This window comes from Leptidea sinapis, chromosome 24 (assembly GCF_905404315.1).
Source record: "Leptidea sinapis chromosome 24, ilLepSina1.1, whole genome shotgun sequence".
In the NCBI taxonomy this organism is placed as follows: Eukaryota; Metazoa; Arthropoda; class Insecta; order Lepidoptera; family Pieridae; genus Leptidea; species Leptidea sinapis.
In genome coordinates this window covers 7,963,601-7,987,154 of record NC_066288.1, presented here as the reverse complement: position 1 = coordinate 7,987,154, position 23,554 = coordinate 7,963,601, and the positions used below count along the sequence as shown (strand labels likewise).

At 41.0% G+C, this 23,554-nt stretch overlaps 2 protein-coding genes across 8 annotated transcripts in view; one reads left to right on the top strand and one right to left on the bottom strand.

Moving 5' to 3' along the window:
• LOC126971782 (zinc finger protein 28-like) overlaps nt 1–23,554 on the top strand; it is a 140,310-nt gene that overhangs the window by 14,585 nt on the left and 102,171 nt on the right. For 5 of the 7 annotated variants that reach the window (XR_007730990.1, XR_007730989.1, XM_050818187.1 and 2 more), the window contains 3 exons: nt 310–471; nt 2,243–2,438; nt 3,459–3,640. The exons of 1 other annotated variant lie outside the window; for it this stretch is intronic. Coding sequence is in view for 4 of the 6 variants with exons in the window: in XM_050818187.1 (XP_050674144.1) it covers nt 310–471; nt 2,243–2,438; nt 3,459–3,622 (522 nt within the window). In the remaining 2 variants the exon portion in view is untranslated. Of the gene's footprint in view, nt 1–309; nt 472–2,242; nt 2,439–3,458; nt 3,641–23,554 lie in introns of those variants that run through there. One more of the 7 variants, XM_050818190.1, reaches the window with a different exon arrangement.
• On the bottom strand, nt 3,642–10,698 carry LOC126971764 (tyrosine-protein kinase transmembrane receptor Ror). Its single transcript, XM_050818159.1, has 4 exons — nt 8,273–10,698; nt 7,708–7,850; nt 6,946–7,095; nt 3,642–6,104 (listed from the first exon to the last, which is right to left on the bottom strand). Exons 1-4 carry the CDS (start codon nt 10,544–10,546, stop codon nt 5,753–5,755), a joined length of 2,919 nt encoding a protein of 972 aa, XP_050674116.1. The 5' UTR covers nt 10,547–10,698; the 3' UTR covers nt 3,642–5,752.

Below are 23,554 nucleotides of genomic sequence, written 5' to 3'. Positions count from 1 at the left end.
TTGTTAATTAAGCCTTCTAAAACAGCTTAGCCAGCGAATCTTTTGAATTCTATTTGCGATGACTCAAGAGTAAACATTACACACAATTAATGGAATAGTTATATATAATACAAAAATGTATGTTTTAACTGGCGATACATAATATGTTAGCACAGTAAAAATTCCAGTTTCATTGCTTATTTAGCCATAATTATTTTCAATAAATAGTTTTATGTGTCCAATAGAATATTCAACAAAACACAAACCCTGTATAACAAAACTCTGCAATATAAATCTCTTCTAATTAAATAACTATGTGTCCGTATGTAGGCACACATCATAAGAAGACATAACACCGAACAGGTCCGATGCAAGTTCTGTTCGAGAGTGTGTCGTGACCAGAAACATTACGACAAGCACAAGTGCCCCATGGTGAAGCCCACACGGATGTGTCCCGTGTGCGGCAAGCTGATACAGGGAAATCGGAAAAATGTGAGTTTGACCCGTGAAATATTTAAATTTATCTTAGATAATTTGTACGTCTAGATAGACTTTGACAGCTGTCAAAACGCCGAAAGTCCACTTTGAGCAATTCAAGCACACTAGCGCAAAGTGACATACAATTCGCGAGTGTAAGAGACCCCGCAAACTGCAGACTTTTGATCGGCCGATAGTTTGGTTGGTTTCTTAATCAGTATGAAGATGTATGAGAGTTATTATAACGATTCGGTATTGGCCGACAAAAAAGTTTGATGGGCTACACGATTGCCTTCAAACTGAACCGTCAGCAAACTATCAGCCGACTGTTAAATCAGTACAGCGCTCTTCTAGGCGCGCACACCACCGATTGTTTAGTCGGCCAGACTCATCAATAGCCGATTTAAAACTAATAGCGAATCGTCCCTAAAACTGTGGGCTGATAGTTGTCTAGTGTGCGCACTCATCACAGACCCAACTGTTTAGTCGGGCCAGTGTGCGCACTTAACAACCGAACTCAACCAAACTATCGGCCGATCAAAAGTTTGCGGGGTCTCTATGACCTAGCTTTTCACGCACACTAAAGAAATAATAATAATAAAATTTTATTTCAGGCATTTGCCCATATAAATCACGATACAAAATTAAAATCAACATCACAATTTAAATTACGTTAAAACCAAAATTAAAATCAAAAGCAGGCCTGTCTCACTCCCCATGTAGGTATAGTTAGGTAAATTCGTGCGGCGGCCTCTACAGAGTAGGCCACCCAGTAAGGACTCGAGAGCGAGCAGTGATGCATGCGGGAGTTTTGTTCACCTACATCACCGGTCCGACCGATCTTTTAAAAATGGAGAAACATACAAAAGCAAAGCATATTAAGGGTTTTGCGATCCAAATTTAAATTATGTAAGCTTCCTAGAGACTCTGAAATAATCCAATTTATAGTAATTTTATTATAATGAAATTACCATTCATGATAGCTGGGTAGCTATTAGTCGTGGTCTTCCACCTACATTACTATCTGCAACTAATGTAGGTTTGACAACGAAAGAATAAACAAGCGCAAATAATAAAATAATAGCGCTATGCGATCTGAATTACACCTTATTGTATGGCCGCAAGAGTCCCTATTTCTATAATTCATTTTGCATAGTGAGACTTGTGTACTTGTACTATTATATATTCCTTATCAAAACTAAAATTGGTTACAAATAATAAATTAGTATGTACTGTGACTAAACCTTACACTACGGCCTACAAAAGGAATGCCTTGATGTGGCTTCTCTTTAGCCAATGTGTACACCATTCTAGTACCCCCAGAGAGGGCTATCTAGCTTGTTGGCCCATGTGCTGAGGTGGGTGTTGGTACTGCTCACTAACTTGCACATTGCTGAGGCACTGCAGTATCGAGGCTTTCCCAGCACCGCTCTCAGCATATGGTTATACTGTACACGTAGAGCTTCATAGGCCCGCAGTGTACCTACAGTCAGTCCACAAACTACACGTGTAGGTTACAAGGCAACAAAGTTAAATTTACTTGCATCATACCTCGTATAAACCTTGCCTGTTTTCATCGATTGTCGATCGAAATTTATTATGACTGTGCGACAAATTCTTGTTTAACGCCTTAAAACTTACTCTGTAAATCTAGCTTATCGTAATATACAATAATATTTTTCCAATACATTAAAAAAATAACTCCACTTCAACTTTATAATTGTATATTTCAACGCCATCTATATATCGTCTCATGAACTAAGTATTAGATATGTTCTCGGTGTAGCTCGTGACACACATGCGGAGTCACTCGGACACACTGGAGTTCAAGTGTTCCCGCTGTCCCGCCGCGTACAAGACGCCGGGCGCGCTGCGGGTGCACACGGACAAACATGACAATAACCCACGACATCGCTGCGAGTTCTGCCAGCGACGGTTCTATCACGCATCCGTGCTGCTGAAGCATAGGAGGGTGCATACAGGTCATTATTATTTAAATGACACTCTCTTATCTTCTCTATCTTGACATCTTCTCGTCCCAAATACACCAGTGTCTGAAGGTTTTCAACAAGTGTGTGTTGACTGTTGCCAGTGATGACTTACGGTGGGCAGACGTGGTCGCTAACTATGGGCCTGATGTGAAAGCTTACAATATTATAGCGAGGGCAATAGAGTGGGCTATGTTCGGAGTTTCCCTGAGAGATCGAATCAGAAATGAAGAGATCCGTAGAAGAACCAATGTCACCGGCATAGACCAATGATTGTGAAACTAAAGTGGCAGTGGGCAGGGCACGTAGTTCTACGGACAATTGGCCGTTGGGGCACTAAAGTACTCTAATGGCAACTGGAAGACGCAGTGTTGGTAGGGGTAGTATGACATTCCTCCCAAGGCTTTAATTTTTCGTTCCATAGCTTTATATATAGCCTTAAACAAATAATGAATGACAAATTGAATTAAGTTTTGACCAACACGGTTCTGCAAAATAAAACTAATAAGTAAATGTCAGTTCTATGCTAAACATATTATACGAAATTTATGCCTGTATTATTAGTAAACGAGAGATTGCAGCAATATAAACAACTTATAAAAACAGAATCATGGAAAACTATGCAAATGCAATAAAACACAAATATCCTATTTTATTTACTGCTGGCAATACTCCGTTCCGTTGCAACACTAAAGAATCTCAGCACTTTTACGTATACACTCTGTTTTAATCAACTATAATTTTGTAAATCAATCGCTCCAGAACGACATGATAAGACAAATTTTCACTAATTTCGGGGTCTACACCTTTGTCACTGTAAAACTTTTAGATTTAATGGATACTATGTACTTGTTGCAGGTTATGAATAAATGATTATTAACAGTATATCGAGGAGAAAACCAACTAGGAAATCAATTCCAGTTTGTTTGTATGTGGTAGAAAGTTCCAATAATTCATCAAGAGACAATGAAAAAGATTTTATGGCGTTTTTAATGAGATTTTTTTTTTTTTCAGGAATAAAACCGTACGTTTGCAAGATTTGTTCAAAGGCATTTACCGGCCAACACAACCTGAAAGTACATATGAGGGTGCATGGCGAGGATTTAATTAATAAGAAAAGAATAATCGCGGACCCTAGAGAACTCATCGTGAACAACGGAATTCGGTTTTATAAATAAATAAATAAAAATGTTCAAGTTGTTTTAATAATTTATTAATAGAAACACTGTTTACATCTAGGTAAAAAAGTAAATGTATCACATACAAAAAAGTCTTTGGCAAGTACCGAAACTGTACTTATATTTGAAACATTTGTTTATATAAATGGTGGTAAATAAATAGCAATAAATATCTACAGTATAACTTAACTAAAACCTTAATAACTAAGGGCAGGCAGGTTAAACAGAATACATTGTATACTTATATAATTCTAATACACTATTAATTAGCTATGGGCGATGTTGCTAGTAAAAAAAAAATAGATAATTACACACTAATAAAATCAGTGCTTTATAATATATTAGGTGTTCATTTTACAAAATATGCATGCACATTGGTCAATAAAATGACATTGATAACTGTGTCACCCTGATTGTAAGTACATTAATTTATTTAGAGGATCGAAGTTTAGACCATCAGCTGAGACTAAAATGATTCAAACCGAATAATCGTAAGAAGAGTCAGACACAGCAAATGTAAAATATTAACTAAGGCTGGCAAATCAAGACTCCCATTCCAAAACATAAAAATTTGTTCGGCAAGAATTGATTTCATTGGCGTTCTATGCAATGTAATATTAATACTCCACCTGGCCTTAATGTGTGGATTTTCTGTATGAATAAAAAACTCATGTCTTTTAACAATAGATTTTTAAAGCTTCAAAATTTCAATTACTTATTTATATGAATATCCCATTAATAATTTTGCACAGTATAGTGGTAACTCGTAACGAAACTTAAGCATGAACATTAGCATATGGACTTGCATCCTGTGCCAAAGAAATAGAAAAACACATGCATGATGTGTATAGGTACTTACTAAACAACGAGTACCTACAAAAGAGTGGACTGATAATAAGATTGGGCCAGTTCGACATGATTTTAATTAAATTAATTGAAATCTAAATTTATTCACTTCAATATCGACCACCAAAACTAAACAGATAAACGAATCATCGAGTATTATTGATTAATTCGTTTACATAATTCCGAACAATCAGTCCCTGGCATTTATATAACAAACAATCAGTTGACAAAATAAATAATTCAATAACGTAAAGCTCTAATAACTAAATAATAAATAGAGGCGGCAGTGGACAATAACCTAGATAACTAACTAACGATAATTATTTACTTAAAGATAATTCAATTGTTCTTAATAACAAAACTGTAATGAGTCCTCGCCTGCTCGGTGCGGGGTATGACGACAGGGGGGAAGCGGGGGGAAAGGCCTCTTTTTTAGATGCAAACAGGCAAGTGTCTTCCTGTATAGAAAGTAAAAACAAGCCGCTCATGCATACCGAATTACCAAAGGTCAAAAGATGCGGTGCCTTTGCTTAAAAGACTGAAAGTCGTATGGGTATAGAAATATAGAGCAGTGGGCAAGATGATTCCGCAAATTTCTTGCGAAACGCGCAGTTGTAGATTTTCAGAAAAAAAATCATGATTCGAATCGTCGAATCTCCTCCCCCGCGCAACACAAGCGGGACTTATTTAAAACATTTACCTATAGCAAAGACGAAGTATGACATGCTTGGGGATAGTATCATCAATATTGCAATCACAATATGTTACAGCTAAATACAAGTTTGCTGCACATTACTAAATCTGTTAGTACCAGCCAATCACCGAATTAATGGCTGGAACTGTTTTGACAAGACTTTCACTGTCAGAAAGCTGATAATAAATACTCAGCCTAATTTTATTATAGCAAATTCCACAAAAAAATTGTAAAATCTCTATGGAAGTGTGATCAAAACTCTCTTCCATAGATTGAAAAAAAATCTACAAAGGCAATGCTGTTGGCAGTCGCTCGTTATCAAAATATAACTATTGCTTATTGATAATATGTAAAAAAACTTTTAAGATACTCAAAATGAGACAGAAGTATAAACTTCTGTATATGACCTATGAGGCATTAGCCTTGGACCATTTTTTACTTTTATGGTCGGATTTATTTAGGAAAAATAAATCATTCAACAGAACTTAATCAATATGGATGTGCCATAACCAGGTTAAGAGCTTACCACATGGAAGGGATTCCATTATTGCATTTTAATAGAAGTGCACATAATCATACTAATGGATACACTATATCTCATTACCAAAATCAGCATTCGGTATCCTAACCAGAGTGTCTCGTACACCAACCTTGTCCGTATCGACGAGGGATCCAGAATTATGTTTCTTGGTCTTTGGAGCAAGCCGCGGTAGATCACTGCACGTAGAGAAGTTATCGTCATTTACCCTAGAAGTGGAGGCCACGTTGAACTTCTTAAGGCTGCCTGTTGCGAGAGAACCGTTGGATGAAGAGCAATGTGGTGGCAGGAGCGGTGCTCGCTCTTGAAGGTCTCGGCACGAAGGTGGCTTGTAGCTGCAGGAACTGCTGCTATCCAGAGGGACTGAGTCCGGACATCCACCCATCTGGATCCATTCATGAATCCTGTGAAATATGTTATGGTCGCGCTTAGTAGGTCATATAAGTTGCATATCATATTGTTAAATAAAAAAAAAAATTTTTTTGGTCAAACTAAATAATCTTATAAAATTCTCTACAGATCTACCACTCTACAGAATTGTCAGGGACCCATTGCTCTGTGAACGGCTTGTCGTAGCGTATAGACGTCGCATCATTGTGCGTCTTCTACCGCATTTATCACGGGGCGTGTTCCAAATAGCTTTTTCACCTGATTCCTGCCGCCGAATTCCACCTTGGCTCGAAAACGCCACAAGTTAGGATATCATCCCCACCATCTGTTCCACAGTGCGGTTTTCAAGGAGCTTCCACATACTACACTGTGTACTGTACGACTGTGATTCCTCTGGTGTAACAAGAGAATGTGGCGGCAATGATCATTAAACATACAGAGCAATGGAGGCACACAGTGCAGTTTCTGGTCAGCCTATATGTATAAAATATTTGTATTAATAAGTTAATTTGAATATCTTATGTATATCAAGAGCATTTTTTACTAAATGGTTTTGTTTAAATATTTCATTTATGTGAATTATAAAATTAAATCTGGCGGAGGTCTCATAAACATTTCGATACTACTGTGAAGATTATCATTGTTATACTGTGGCATATCTAAGATATTGAACTATTCAGAGAGTAGTTCTCTGACAATCCAAGCAGCCTAGCTCATGGTTCAATGCCTTTGATCTAGAAGAGATCATAGATGAGGGCAGCATTCCACATGTTGCCGCTGGGCTTTAGAGGTAAAGCAATATCTGGATATATTATTAACCCCTTTCTTTATTCTAGGAACTGTTTGTATACCGACCTTTGCACTATTTCGTCAAAGTTAGGTCGTCGCTGCGGTGTGTGTCTCCAGCACTCCCGCATGAGAGCGTACATCGGCTGAGGACACAAGCTTGGGGCAGACAGCAGCTCGCCCCCACGCACCATGGATATCACTTCCTGGTTACTGAACCTGCAATTTTTATATGGGATAAATAATTTGAAGGTTTTCTGTATAGTATTAAATTTTTGTGATGAGGTTGTTGAAAAGGAATGGTGAATAGTGAAAAACTGTTGAAAAGCTTTGTATCTATTTCCTTATTGATGTCGAAGTGAATGCAACTGCTGAAAGACATCGGATCAGAGAATTTGGAGTCGTGTTGGCATATTTTATTCAGGATGATGTATTATGCCATTTCAATAATCAAAAACAACTTTAGAAAGATATCAGCAGTACCAAATTATTTACAGATGTGTTGGCAGACTGTTTTCATATATTTGGTTGAGTACAAAGTTAGTTAAGGAGTTAAAAAGTAACTGTTACAGTAGTAGACTCATAGAAAATACATGGATAAAACTAACGTAATTGTAAAAAATAAATTCAAAAAAATAAAAAAAATACTTCAGTCAGAATAATATAAATATAATGGGAAAAAAATGCTTTTGCTATGAAAACATGATTGAGATGTGGCAATCTCTCACAGTACTTTAATGTTATTTCCTTTAGCACAACAGACATTTGCAATTTAGCAAGAGACGGGAGCAGGTTTTTTGATCATATCAGCTATCATAACTTGATACTTACCCATAATATGGTTGTAAGCCATAGCTATATATTTCCCAGAGAACTACACCATATGACCAGATATCACTTTCTGTAGTGAACTTTCCATACAGAATTGACTCTGGCGGCATCCATCTCACAGGAAGCAAACTCTTTGATTGCACCTGAAATAAAAACAAAAGAGGTAAGCCGGTGAGCTATCTAACCCATTAAGGTCTATGATTATATAGAAAAATATTTCTAAAATTTAAAGTAAATAATTTAAATTTTTAAGTAGGTGTCAATATTATATTTTATAAGTGATTTTTTTTTGTAAATTCTAGTTATAGAATAAAATTTACAGGGGACAAACATACGCATGAAGTTTTCAATTAATATGCTGTTTGTTTCTTACTCTACTAAATATTTTACCTTTTTATAAGTGCTTATTCCTAAAACAAGTGTGTATGAGTTAAGCTGTTTCAACTATTTTGTAATGTAATAAAATGATTTAATTTTTTTTTCTGCTTTTACAATATATATAAATTTATAATATATATAAACACTAATTGAATATGTGTACTGATAAGCAAACATTTAAACTTACTCTGTAATAATCTGAGCTGTAGATATCTCGAGACAAACCAAAATCTGATATTTTTACAACAAAATCATCAGATACTAGACAATTTCTAGCTGCCAAGTCCCTGTGTACATAGTGATGTGAGGCAAGGTACTGCATACCTGCTGCAATGTTGTGAGCAATATTAAGTAACCGCATTTGAGGGAGCCCTTTGCCAGACGGAGGAGCCCTGCCCATTAAGAACTCATGAAGATCTCCCCGCGCCATAAACTCAAACAACATACATAAAGGTTCCTCTCTCAAAGCCACACCAACTATGCATACAATGTTATCATGAGTCAGTTCGGAAATCAGATCAATCTCTCTCCTAAAATCTGCTTTAGTTTTTGCAGATGCATTCTCTTTTAGTGCCTTTACAGCAACATATTGTGTTTCACCATTCCTTTTTAGTGCACCTTTGTATACTTTACCAAAAGCACCTTCACCAAGCTCCTCCAGAAACTTAATTTCTGATAATGAATACTGTGGTATTCTTAACACTCCATTGCCTCTTACATTTCGAGTTAAGTGAGGTTGGTTCACATTATTTTGATTTGTGAGCAAGTCGTTCATTTCTACTGGAGAGCTAAGTCTTGAATCACCGTAAATATTTTTATCAGCATTTGGCAAGTTTATGTCTCTAATAGTAGATGCATTTGCCTTGTTTTTACCTCTTAAGAGGCATAGAATAAATCCTGTTATAACTAGGATGAGGGCTATGAAAGTAGCTAGGATGTAAATCCATATTTTATGAGCACATTTCGGTATATCACATAGTTGTTCAACTTTCCCATTATTATCAACAACACACCAGGGCTGGGATTTTATACTACCAGGATTTCTGCAGTAATTAAGTTGGCCAGCTAGTTCGGGATAATCAGATATCAGGACATGCAATTGATTTGACCAGGCCAAGCATTGCATGCCATTACTAGCCACATTCATTCTGCCTAGATATCCAGTTCCATTTTCCCAATAGCATTCATCATCCATTACTCTTAAAGTCTCAATGCCAATTTTTAAGCATTCACCATCTTTTTCAGGCAAATCTTGGCATTCTTCTAAATTTAATTGCTGACCAATATGAGGATGTCTCTTTGCTATTGCATACTCTCTCTGGCATAGCTCGTTCTCCAATATTTCACAGTCCTGTTTGCAAACTCGCCTCAACACTGTTGAATTATATCTGAAGTTAAACAATTCTAGTGATATGTTTACATTATGACGTAATTGTGGCTGTAATCCATATGGAGATTTGTTAAAGACAACTTTTAATGGCGCATTGTCTTTTCCTGAATCTAAGAGTACTTTAAATAACTTCTTTGCTTTGGTGAAAAAGTATTTATTTGTAAAGGAAGCATTTCTACATATTGGGAATGTGGAATAACATAGACTGGGTTTTGCAAACTGTTCACAATTAGGGCTTATCTCATTTGAATACCTCGTAACTTGAAATGCTTTAAAAAGTTTATCTTCTAAGGCAGCTTGGGTTGTATTATATGGTATGTACACAAACTGTCCCTTAAGATGTGAAGAGCACACATTACCCACATATTCTTGGCATATAGGTTCTAAATTCTGTATGAGGATTGCATTTTCAATAGGTTCTTCAACTTTAATTCCTTCAGACACCAAGTTTGGAGTTGTTTTAATGTCTAAAATGAATTCAGCCCCTTCATCTGTGTGTGGATTTGATGAAGACTGGGTTTGAAATTCATTGTCTTCAGAATTATGTCGACTTTGCTCAACAAAGAGTTTAGTGGAAAGTCTCTTTTCAAAATTTTGTTTTATAACACAAACATAGGTTCCTTCATCAGAAACATCCAAGTTTTTTATTCTGAGGGTAGTTCCTATAGTAGCATTAGTTGTATCAATTTTAGTCATCATTTTGACTCGCGAACTCTCAGACATTGTCTTGTTATCCTTTAACCAATATACTTTCACATTTGTCATCAGTGTCTCTATATGATCTGGTGGCAACTCTTTTAGTGATGTTTCTATTCCTTCTTTATCCCTCGTTAGCATCACAACTTTCGTAAAGTTCATGATAGCCTCGCACTTTAATCTGACATCGACTCCGGGCGCTTTTTTAATTATTGGTGGAAGTATTTTAGTAAAATAAATATTAAGTTTTATTTTCCATTGTTTTTGTTCAGATGCCGCATTCGATTTTATCATAGATATTGAGTTAGCTTTACTTGTAGAAAGCTGGTTTTCATTGATTATGAGTATTAAACTAACAACACATAGGAATCTCATGATTAAACATGAGTATTATGTTAAAAGCATAGTATTAAGTCGAAAACACAATACACAATGTTAGTGAAATTGAATATGATTATATGTTAAAATGAAAACATTGTTATTCATTCAAAGGAACAATACAATACTTTTTATTAGGTACCTACTCTAAAGTTTATATTAATTGGTATTTACTACATTTAGGTATAGGTAGGTACTCCAACAATAATTAACTATTTCCAACCAAAGATTAAACCATTTCTCTACTTTCTACCCTAATCTGACTACAGATGTCAAATTTTTATGACCTGGTAACCAAGACGTATAAGTTAAAAGTTTAGAGTGTTCAGATTAGTGACTATACTAATTATCACAAAGTGCACTAAAAACTTGTTTCAAATTATGTTTCAAGTTCCGAGCCTTCGGGGCCAAAAACACACTTGGCTACTTAGAATATTAGTGTTAATATTTTAAGCTTGGTTTCTATGATGATAAGGCAGACGGCGCATCCACAATTCCTAAAGGATGCCTTCATCACCAACAGAATTGCCAGCCAAGGATCTTAGGTGGCGGAGAAATGCACTAGGCTTTCGGTCTCCAAGGTGTTCCTCACTCAGCAGTTGTCGTGTACGCTGTACCTTTGGGTCTTAAGGAACTCATATTCTCCGTCCACTGGTTTTGGTAATATCCTCCACCTCTTCAGCAACTGGAGCATCTAGTAATGACAATATGTGTCAACATTTGGTGGCATCCTTCGTTACGCCAGCAAAATTTCGTATTTTTTTAATAAACTAAGTGAAATAATTAAGTAGATTAGGAATTTTGTAGTTGATTTGATTTTAAAATGTTATTCAAGCAGAGCGACCCTATAGGATGACAATAAGATTTAAATGTAATTCAACTCAGACTTTAGGTTAGAAAATATTGTAATCTGTTTGGATTGCCTAAATAAATAAATAAAAATAAATGAAAAGTAAAATTTGAAATTGTGCCTTTGTCTGCGCAAACCAAGTGACAGGCTTTTCTACAAAAATAAATTGTACTATAATGGCCACACCGGCTATGCTATGATTTGTGATTGGTGTTTGTGATTGAACCAGGACAAGCAGTTGTTCAAGCTCCATTAGCTTCTATTTTTAAAATGCTTTGTTCCTGTAGCATAGTTAAAAATAAAGTGTATCATTAGGTGTGATATGTATTTAATAAATTATTAATATAAGTGGCCAACAACCATAGAACACAGACAGAAATATGTTAATAATATATTATAACTCAATTTTCACATAAGTTCAGTTACGGTATAAAGTAAAATTAAACATTTGTATGGATTAATGGTCGTCATAGAAGCTAAATATAGTATTATAACGCTCAGGTTACCTAGTATCTACTATCTACCCATGCAGCTAAAGTAGTATCTCCTACGTACCATATTGAGTATTTTATTCTGTACTATATTTTATATAGTCTGTGTGGTAAGAATAAAATATTTATTCTTTGTACAAGTAGCAAAGAATATAATACATTATATTCTTTGCTACAGTTTGTACTACAGTACAAACTGTAGCAACTAGAACGTAGTGTTTAAATTATCTTTGCTTGTAAAGCTTGCAAAGTTGCAACAAATAAGCAGCGTTGCCAATCTATGGGGAATTGAATTCTCAGTCCGATTGGGTAATTTGTGGGGAGAACGTTTATATGGGGAAAATGCGGGGAATTTAGACATATACACTAGAGTTCAACATAGAAGTAAGAAACGTAATCATAATAATAATAATTTATAAATTATTTTATAATTGATTCAAGTTTGAATCAAGCTATCCGTCATCGTAAACAGTACTGCCAACACAAACAAATAAGCAGCTCTGCTAGGGTTCTTTCTAACTTCTTTCTTTAAAATTCAATAGATCTGAAATAAAATTGTTTTTTTTTATAATTATAAGACTTCATTCAGTAACTAAAGACAAAAGCTCCGTATCACTTAAGGCACAAATACAAATATCAATTTTCAAATCAAAATTTATATTAAAAAAAAATTACAATTAAATTAAAATAATACAACTAAACGTTTCTATTGAAAACTCTTTTAATTACCTATATTGTAAAACATCTGGAGTATAATGTTTGAACTTGTAGCTATACCTACAACCAATAATATCAATTAATACAAACGTCTAATACCTAACTTGTAACGTAGCATTATAGATCGTAGAAATCGTGCATAATAACTGTAATAAGCGTATGCCGAAAGATTCGTTCTGACAAGAACATTTTATTTTATATAACGTAATATTAGCTCTGACAAGAACATTTTATTTTGTATAACGTAATATTAGCTCTGATAAGAACCATTTCATAATGCTGTACATCAACTCATAGAATCATACAGATCAACAGTTTAGTCATCTCAGTGAAGTTTCAAGCATCGTACTTTCTCTCGACGACCGCAGATATACTCACGTGATCAGTCATATGCTCCGCGTTACACAACCGCACAGGAAGGCCGAGCGTCCTCGAATGAAGCGTCGGGACTCGGGGTTTCTTTTTTTTTTGAGAGGAGGAAATACTGTTACGTATTTACGCCCGGAACGGGGCGTAATATGTCGGACTCGAGTGTCCGCGTAAGCGGACACCCCATACCGACTAAAACCTCCTCTGTGCTGTTAGCAGCTCTGGCTTTCACAGCGAATTAGGACGTGGGCCGTGGAGGCCGCAAAGACTACGCAACAACAGTCGCGGGGCGTCTCCTAAGGAGACTCGAACCTCAGACCGGCTGTGTGCTTGTGGGAAGGAGAGAGAATGAAAATGAAGATGAAAGATGAAAAGGTGATAAGAACACACTCGCCGGCGAGTGTGGTGATGTTTTGTGTAATGTATGTAAGTGTGTATGCATGTGTTTATGATTGTATGTATGTGTGTTTGTATGTATGTACGTAGTGTTAATGTTTGTGTGCATGTATGTTTGTGTTTGTGTCTGTTTGTGGAGTGTGTTTGTGATTGTGTAAGTGTTGTATGTCAGTCCGTCAGTCAGTCCGTGTGTGAGTGAGTGTAGTGAAGCGATTACAGGACGAGGACTAACGTCTCGTCGGGTATCAAAACAATGTGTGGTGTATCTAGAGTGCGGGCCGCTGGCCATCGTCAGAGTGACGAGTGCCAGTGGTTTGCGGTGGTTGACCGCGCCTACGCCTGCGAAGGCGGTGTGTGCGTGTCTGTGTCGGTGTTTGTGTGGGTGTCGCGTTCGCGATGGTGATGTCGTCATCCGGGTCTACCGTTACGTGTCTGGGACGTCTTATTGGGTTGAGACTATGATGTACGGGGGGTGTACCCGCATGCCTTCCTAACCAAGATGTTGGGATGGTTAGGCGCCTTGTCAAAGAAGCGTCGCGAGATCTCTTTAAAGTGTTGAGCTATCGTCGGAAGCTCTAGGTCGCGGTGAAGGTCAACGTTTCGGATGAACCACGGGGCGCCGGTTGCCATGCGCGTGAATTTATTTTGAACTACTTGCAAACGACGTAAGTAGCTCGGTCGGGTGTGCGCGAAAACGACGCTTGCGTATGACAGTATGGGCCGTACGATGGTTTTGTACAGCGTCACTTTGTGTTTGAGCGGAAGTTTGCTTCGCCCACACACAAGTGGATAAAGGCGACTGAGGACAAATCGGGCTCTATTGCATACCGTATCAATATGTTTCTTGAAGTTCATATTGCTGTTGAACGTGACTGTAATTGTAGTCCTTTAGTATTTGTAATCCTTCACCCACGGTATGGGTGTGTCATACAGTTTAATAACGTCGGTCGGTTGTTTTTTAGCGCGGATGCTATTCGCGTTACCGAAGAGTACCACTGCACTCTTGGCGGGGTTCACTTCAATCCGCCATTTTCTGAACCAGTTGCCTAGTTCATCGACGGCGGCTTGAAGCACTTTAATGTTCTTGCTCAAGGTTGAGCGGTTGGAGCCAAAGTAGAGTGCCGTGTCGTCAGCGTACTGAGCGAGCTGGACACTCGGAAACTTGGGAATGTCGCTCGTGAAGAGCGAGAAAAGAGTGGGAGAGAGGACCGAACCCTGTGGCACGCCAGACCCGATGGGTCTGGGTGAGGATAGGGTGCCCTCTACTCGATATCGGAAGGAGCGATCAGTAAGGTAGGCTCGAATGATGCGCACGAGCCTGTCTGGCACTCCCAGTTGATACAGCTTGAATACTAAGCCGTTGTGCCATACCTTGTCGAAGGCCTTCGCGACATCGAAAAACACGGCTGCCGTGGTAGCGTGAAATTGACGCCGTATGAGAATGTACTCGGTGAGTCGGTGAGCCTGCTGGGGACACGAGTGAGCGGTTCTGAATCCGAACTGTATGTCGGGTATCAGGTTAAGCTCCGCGATGTAATGATTAAGACGCGCGAGAATTAATCTTTCGTAAAGTTTCCCGATCGAGTTAATTAAGCTAATAGGCCTATAGCTACTCGGATTAGCTTTAGGTTTATTGGGTTTTGGGATACCGATAACAATGGAATCCTTCCATTGTTCGGGGAACGCGCTATTAGACAATAGAATATTAAAAATGGTAACCAATAAAGTAATAAGAGTCGAGGGTAGGATTTTAAGAACCCTATTATTTATAGTGTCGGGCCCCGGGGCCTTCTTGGAGTGAAGCTCCTTAATGATTAGCTTCACCTCTTCGTAAGAAGTGGGTTTTATTACATCGCCTGAAGGGCTCAGAGCGGAGCGACGTTCAACTTCATCAACGTGTGTCGGGTCGGCTGCTGCATTTGGAGAGCACTGACTCTCGAGACTATCGGCGAGGCATTCAGCCTTCTCATCGTCATCGAGCGCCGGCTGCAGTCCCGGTCTGTCCAAAGGAGGCATGACAGTGGGCGGCTCCTGTTTGAACGCGCGAGGCAGCTTCCAGAAAGCCACATGAAATGGCTTAAGGTTGCCGAGCAAGCGGTCCCAACGTTCGCCGCGGAGTTCCGCGATACGTTCCCTTACCACCCGCTGTAGGTAGCGGAGGTGGTGCCTATTCTCGACCGACGGATACCTGTCGTAAAATCTAGTGGCTCTGTGCTTCTGTGTGAGTAAGTTCCTGACCTCTGGAGGCAGGTTTAGGCGATGCGGTTGCATCGTCGGAACCTGCCTGGAGCAGGCCTTGATCCTATTCTGTATATGTGACGTCACATGAGAGATAGCACTGTGAGCCTTGTCGACCGAGTCGATGACGTCCGGTATACGGTCAAGGTCGTCGGACTTGATAGACTCGAGATCCTTTTCCAGCCGTTGCCAGTCGATCACTGTTTTCGTCGGTGGTTGAAAGTTAACCGGTGGGCCTAGATTTAGGACGACGGGCCGGTGGTCTGACTCTAATTCGTGAAAAACCTCGATTGAATTTGCATTGAGCGTTACGTTTTTAAGTAACGCAACGTCTAGAATGTCGGGTCGGTGCGCGACGTTTTCCGGATAACGTGTTGGTTCGTCGGATGCTATTACTGAAAAGTTCAGCGTGTCTGTGAGAGAATCTAATAAAATTCCGTTTCTATTTGTGGCTCTACTGTTCCAGCTGGAGTTTTGGCGTTAAGATCGCCGCCCACTATGACTGTGGCCCCGTGGCCGAGTAATGCTTCTATATCTGTGTCTAATATTTGTTTGTTCGGCGGAAGATAAGCTGAAATAACAGTGATCGGCTGGTGATTCGCCATACTGACCCGGATGGCAGAGGCCTCGATGTTAGTGAGGACCGGAGGATCTATAGGTATACAGTGCAGAGACCTTTTAAAATAAATGAGGGTGCCGCCCATACGGGTGGTGCGATCATTCCTGACTAAGTTATAATTAGCGATACGCGGATCGCGTATACGTAGTTTTAGAAATGTCTCTTGCACTAAGAATAGGTCTAATTGATGTTCGTGAGAGAACTCCTTCACCAAGTCTAGTTGAGGCTTAAGGCCTTGGGCGTTAAAATACACTATACGGAGCGTATGTGGTTTAACCCGTCCGCTTACGTAATTAGGCATCGCGAATGTTTTTATACTTTCGCCCTATATCGGTGAGGGCACGGAATATTTTGCCGTTGTCTGCCATAACTTGCAGGAGCGACGGCGGGTCGTCCCGGACAGCCCTGAGCCTGCTGGCCAGGGCTGTGATTTCATCTATGTCGAACAGCTCTGACAGTTCGAACATGAAGGCAAAGGTGCTGCCGCCTTGGTTACCTGTTGCCACGGACGCGGGCGCCGGTGGCCTCGGTCGCGGGACCGACGCCGCCGGGCGGGACGCTAGCGGTGGCCGGAGGGGCGCGGGGGCCGCGAGAGTGGCCTCTGTGGCAGCGTTGGCAGCCGGAGGAGACCTCGCCCAGGCGCTTACCTTCGGAGGCGGCGCAGGTTTGAAGGTCGGAGTGAACTCCACCTTCTCTGCTCTGCCTTGCGGCTGGCGGCGCCCTGGGTGACGCTTGTGTTTGGGTGCCTTGGGACACCCGCGATAGCTCGCGGGGTGCCCCTTCTCCCCGCACAAGACGCAGGCCGGGGGCTCCGCGCATTGCGCTGGTCGAGGGCACTCCGGCGTGCCGTGTTTTCCGAGAAACTTCACACACCTCGGGGTGTGTTCGCAGTTGCGTGCCGAGTGCCCGTATAACTGGCATCTGTGACACTGACCAGGCCCCCCGCGGTTGCGAGGAGCTTCAGCCCAGATGCCCTGAAGGGAGCAAACCGATTTAATATTAAAAATTTCCTTTCCCTCTTGCGTGAGGTCGAGGACGACGAGAACCATGTTAAATGGTTGTTTGTTGGTGGTTCCGCGCATACGGTGCACCTCTTGTGCAGGGTAACCCTGCTCTTTGAGGTCCGACAGAATGTCGGCCTCGTCTAACTCTCTGGGGACGTTCCTAATAACGATCCTCAGACGCTTCTCCTCAGGCAGGGCGTACGTGTGGAAACCCACACTCAGCTCTCTAAGAAGAGATGTCAAGGCGCGGTGGTCCGCTACCTCTTTGGTCTCTAATTTGATGAGAGATTGGTACGCCCTCGCCTGGAAGGAGAGCGTCTTCGGGATCCTATTTTTGATAACCAACCAGCGGCCTCGGTCTCCTATAAAAATAGGAGGCGGGCGCTTGGTCGGAAGCGGTACGTGGGCTTTAGCGGGCGCGGGCGCGGACGCGGCTTTCTTGGTGGGTGTCCCATCAAGAGAAGGCGATTCGCGACCGCGCTTCTTCTTGCGACTGACGGTGATGAAGCCGTCAACATCCGACGCGACACTCTCCGCTCTCGACGGTAGAGCGGTTTCCGGCTGGGCCGGTGAAGCACTGGAAGCCTGAGGGGCTTCCGTGCGGTCAGGACTGACCGCGGGGACCTTAGGGGTCGCCTGGGCGTCAAAGTACGCCTGAAGGACAGGCGGACGGGCTGATCAGGTGATCACTTTCCTTGGTTTTACCGAAGCTACGGAGCTTGCGTCGGAGTCATTACCTAATTCCATTTCGGTTTCCCCGTCGGAACCCGAAACGTCAGATGATGAGTTATATTTTTTGGATTTCGCTCTAAAAGCCGGATACACTGTATCATCTATAGTTTCCTTAATTAGCGGAGCGATCTTCTTCGTGAATAACCTATCTAGTAGGGCGCTTAGAAGGCCCTCGTCGGCAACCATTGGTGAAGCCATGGTTGTCATATTTAATAACTAGGTTGAGCGGGCAACAACCCCCGCTGCCCGAGTCAGGCAGAGGGGGAATATAATAATTAAGTGGACAACTATAGTTAAGTTGTACACTTGCACATTAATAAATAATATTAATAATAATAAAGTATGCAAAATTAAAAGAAATTAATAATAATAATTAAGCCTAAAACTTAGCAATGCTGGATGTAGACTGGCTGGGCCGGAACCCCGATGCACGCTGTGCAGGCCCCCGCGGAGAAGACACACACGGCACGAACTGCAACTCACAAACACACACGATTAGCGTGCAGAATCGCGAAACACAGCAATGGTGCTAACTAACACGATCGTAAAACCGGCTAATTAACACAGATAATAACTAAGCTACGTTCCGCGAAGGAACGAAACGGGTGCGAGACTCAAAGAGTCCCGAACAATAGCGCGCGATAACAATAGCTAGCCCAGGTGGCCTGAGCAGATAGTGCGATAACGCAGGTAATAAAAATATTCGAAGGAGGACAGATAACGCGACACGTGTGCTCGCGTTGCCTGCCTGAATCGAACTTTTGGGACTCGGGGGTCGATCGCTATTCATGCAATTTTAATCAATGAGCAACAGCCGTAGGTGCGGAATGCTCATTGACATCGTATGATCGAGCTTCGACGCGAGTTTACACAAACTGCGATAGCATTAGTTTTAGGGGTGATAGAACACAATATTATTCTCAAATCTTTCATTCAATAGAATGAAACGTTTTACTATTGGTTAAAATGTAAGCTCTAGTATTGGTGTGTATTTTCTGAACTTGTAAATATTTTTTAAGTAACGATTGTAATTGGGTAACTAGTTTTAAGGATTTTGTATATATATCGTGTAACTTTTTCATAAATCATATCTTCCACATATTCCTCACAGTCAAGCAGTTGTTTTATTTAATCGCCAAACGCTCAGTCTCTAAAGTGGTGACCCCGAACAAGAACACCGACGGAAGGAACCCGAACAAGAACACCGACGGAAGGAAACCCGAACAAGAACACTGATGGAAGGAACCCGAACAAGAATACCGACAGTAGGAACCCGAACAAGAACACCGACGGAAGGAAGCCTGAACAAGAACGCCGACGGAAGGAAGCCAGGAAGCCCGAACAAGAACGCCGACGGAAGGAAGCCAGAACAGAATACACCGAACCTCTGCCCGGCTACACATCGAAGAACAGCTCCACCAGCTCGCCGAAACGACGAATTCCTGTTCGACGAATCTCTGCTCGAGGAATATCAACCCGACGAAGAAATGGAAGACACAAACCAGGCTCAGCCACTCCCAGCGCCCACCGCGACAGAAATCTCCACCATTTCACTGTCGATGCGCATACCATCATTTTGGCGGGAAAATCCGCGATTGTGGTATCACAGCTTTGAAGCCGCCACCGATGATCTCAAGAGGAGTCAAGCCCAGCTGACACAGATGGTGCTCGTCCAATTAGAAAAGGCTGACATCGAACAAATCTCCGACATCCTATTTAACATACCGAGAGACAAACAATATTCAGCAATCAAGGAACGTCTCATATCGGTGTATGAAGAATCCGACAGCCGCAAGTTCCAGAAGCTACTCGCCGAGATGGAGCTTGGAGACCAGAAGCCTTCACAGCTACTGCGACGCATGCGTAACCTTGCAAGGGACAAGGTTATCGACTCCACCCTCCGCATGATGTGGAGTAAGCTGCTGCCAGCCCACGTCCGCTCCGTGCTCGCCGTCAGCGAGTCATTCAGCGCGAAGTCCACGCTGGAGGAACTAGCGTTGCTTGCTGACACGATGATGGAACAAAACCAAGAGGTAGCAGCCGTCTCCAGCCAGCCACCAGCCGTCTCCAGCCAGCCACCAGCATCAGGTCCAGAATCATCGACGTCAAATCAGGTAGATCACACACAATTCCTTATTAACGAGATACGAAAACTATTACTAGAAGTCGCCGAACTCAAGTCAAGGCCATCTCAACACTATCATCGCCACCGATTTCGCTCGTCATCTCGCAATAGAACTTCGTCACAACACCGTTCCCGCACACTCAATAGCTCACCAACACTTTACTGTTATTACCATCGCCGATTTGGTAGTGAAGCACGACGTTGTACTACGCCCTGCAACTTCAAGAAAGAGCCATCGGGAAACTAGAACGGACGCTAGCTGCGGTGGAACCCGGCGTCCTTCACACTTCATACCGCCTTTTTGTCACAGATAAGAAAACAAATATGTCATTCTTAGTAGATACCGGTGCTAATATATCCGTCCTACCAAGAAAAATAGGCTTGAAAGCAACGCCTCTACCATTTAAATTGTACGCTGCAAACAACACAACAATTTCAACTTATGGTGAGAAAACATTAGAACTCGATCTCAACCTCCGTCGACCATACAAGTGGAAGTTTATTGTAGCTGACGTCACGAAACCAATATTAGGTGCCGATTTTCTCAACCACCATCAAGTTATCGTAGACTTAAAAAATCGAAGATTAATTGATGCCGTCACAAATTTAAAAATCAACGCGCCAATAATGTCAACGACCTCACCCACAATACGAAGTATCGATATACAGGCCCCGTACCACGCGATACTCGCCGAATTCCCCGGTACCACGAGATTAACATCAATGCAATTATCGCCAAAAATTAACGTGGGACATTATATTGATACACAAGGACCTCCATTACATTGCCGTGCTCGTCCCATTCCACCTCATCGTTATGAAATAGTGAAGAAGGAATTCGAAAACATGATGCAACAAGGACTCTGCAGACCGAGTAAAAGTCCATGGTCTTCACCACTCCATATAGTACCTAAGAAGAATGGAGATATACGGGTATGTGGTGATTATAGACGATTGAACAGCATAACCAAACCCGATCGTTATCCAGTGCCGAGAGTCAAGGACTTCACCCATCATCTGTCTGGAAAAACAATATTCTCCACAATCGACCTCAACCGCGCTTACCAAGAATTGAAGACCAGGGAACAGGACATAGAAAAGACAGCTATCATCACACCAATGGGTTTATTCGAATTTCCTCGCATGTGTCCTGGTCTGAAGAATGCGGGACAAACATTTCAGCGATTTATTCACGAAGTGCTCCGTGGATTAGACTACGTTTTCCCATTCATCGACGATTTGCTAATAGCCTCAGCAAACGAGACAGAGCATCGCGATCACCTAAGAACAGTTCTTAGAAGATTGGAAGAAAACGGTATCAATATCAACCCCGCTAAGTGTAACTTAGGCAAAACGGGAGTCAAATTTCTTGGATACATCGTATCGAAAAACGGTATACAGCCACCAGAAGAGAAGATTAAAGCCATTACCGAATATTCAAAACCGAAAACTATAGAAGGTTTAAGACGATTTTTAGGCATGTTAAATTTCTATCGTGACCACATATCGAATCAATACAAGCTCCGCTAAACGCTTACCTACACCATGTCAAGAAACGTGATAAAACAATAATTGAATGGACCGACGAAGCATCACAATCATTCGAAGAGTGCAAGAATAGTATATCCAAAGCTACCTTACTCGCTCACCCATCAAATGATGCCCCTATCGCAATATTCTGCGATGCCTCTGACAATGCAGTAGGTGCAGTCCTACAACAATACATCGAAAATAATTGGCAACCACTCGGTTACTTCTCAAAGAAATTCTCAGAGGCGGAGAAGAAATACTCAGCGTATGACAGAGAACTCTCAGCCGCCTATAAGTCAGTGAAGCATTTCCGTAAGATGTTTGAAGGACGTGAATTAATTATATTCACAGACCACAAACCCCTCACATTCGCTATGAATAAAACACATACTGCAAACGAAACGCCACGCCGAACGCGCCAATTATTATTCATCAGTGAATTCACAACCGATATTCGACACATCAGTGGAAAAAACAATATTATTGCCGACGCATTAAGTCGCATAGAAACAATAACCTCATCACCTACGATCGACTACAGCGAGATAGCAAATGCACAAGAGAGAGACAGCAGCATAACACAACTCATTCAACAACCAAACTTAACCTTCAAGAAAATAAATGTACCTAACACGAACCTAGAATTATATTGCGAAACATCAACAAGTCATATACGTCCTTACATACCAACAGAATTCCGCAAACAAATTTTTAATAGTGTACATAATATTACTCACCCAGGAATACGAACATCACGTAAATTAATATCTCAAAAATTCTTTTGGCCATCAATGAATATCGACATCGGGAAGTGGAGCAAAACTTGTATAAATTGTCAGAAAAGTAAAATACAACGCCACACAGTCAGCAAAATTCAATGTTTTGACGCAAGCGATCGTTTTCAGCATATACACATAGATATTGTTGGACTTCTACCTACCTCTGCTCAAGGATATAATTATCTGATAACAATGATCGACAGACACACTGGTTGGCCTGATGCAATCCCTAGCGACAATATTACAGCCGAGACAATTGCAGATATCATATACAATCACTGGATCTCAAGATTTGGATGCCCAGCGACACTAACAAGCGATCAAGGTCGACAATTCGAAAGCTCTCTGTTTACCAACCTCATGAAAACTATGGGAGTTAAACGGATACGAAGTACTAGCTATAACCCAAAGAGTAACGGAAAGGTAGAACGCTTTCATCGTTGCTTGAAGACAGCCCTTCGTTCAAGGTTAACGAACACCTGTGCATGGGTCAATGAACTACCAACCGTATTATTAGGCCTGCGCGCAGTTTTACGATCGGACACAGGCGTTAGCGCCGCCGAACTAACATACGGCTATAACCTTCGTCTACCAAGTGATTTCTTCGACATAAACACACAAACATCATCTACCTCATTGGATCATACCTACGTTGATAAATTACGTACCCATATCGCAGCTAATAAACCACACTCACCTACTTCACATCGTAATAACAAACACATATTCGTTCATCAAGACTTACATACATGCAGTCATGTGTTTATTAGAATAGATTCAGTAAAACCACTATTACAAACACCATATGAAGGACCGTACCGTGTTATCAAACGAAGCGGTAAAGTTTATACCATTCAGTTACCAGGTCGACAAACAAACATATCGAGCGACCGTTTAAAACCTGCATATTTATTAAATGAAACTGAAGAAAACAATACATTATATTCATTACCTTTACAAGTTACCCAAAACCTTACCGATACCATACCTAACAAACATACCACCAATACCCAAACTACCACGTTACCGGACCCTACGAACAACTTGACGACCCAGCCTATCAAAATGTCAAGGACAGGCCGACTCATCAAGTTGCCGCTGCGTTTCACTTGAAGGGGACTCCTGTAGCTGTACCTACAACCAATAATATCAATT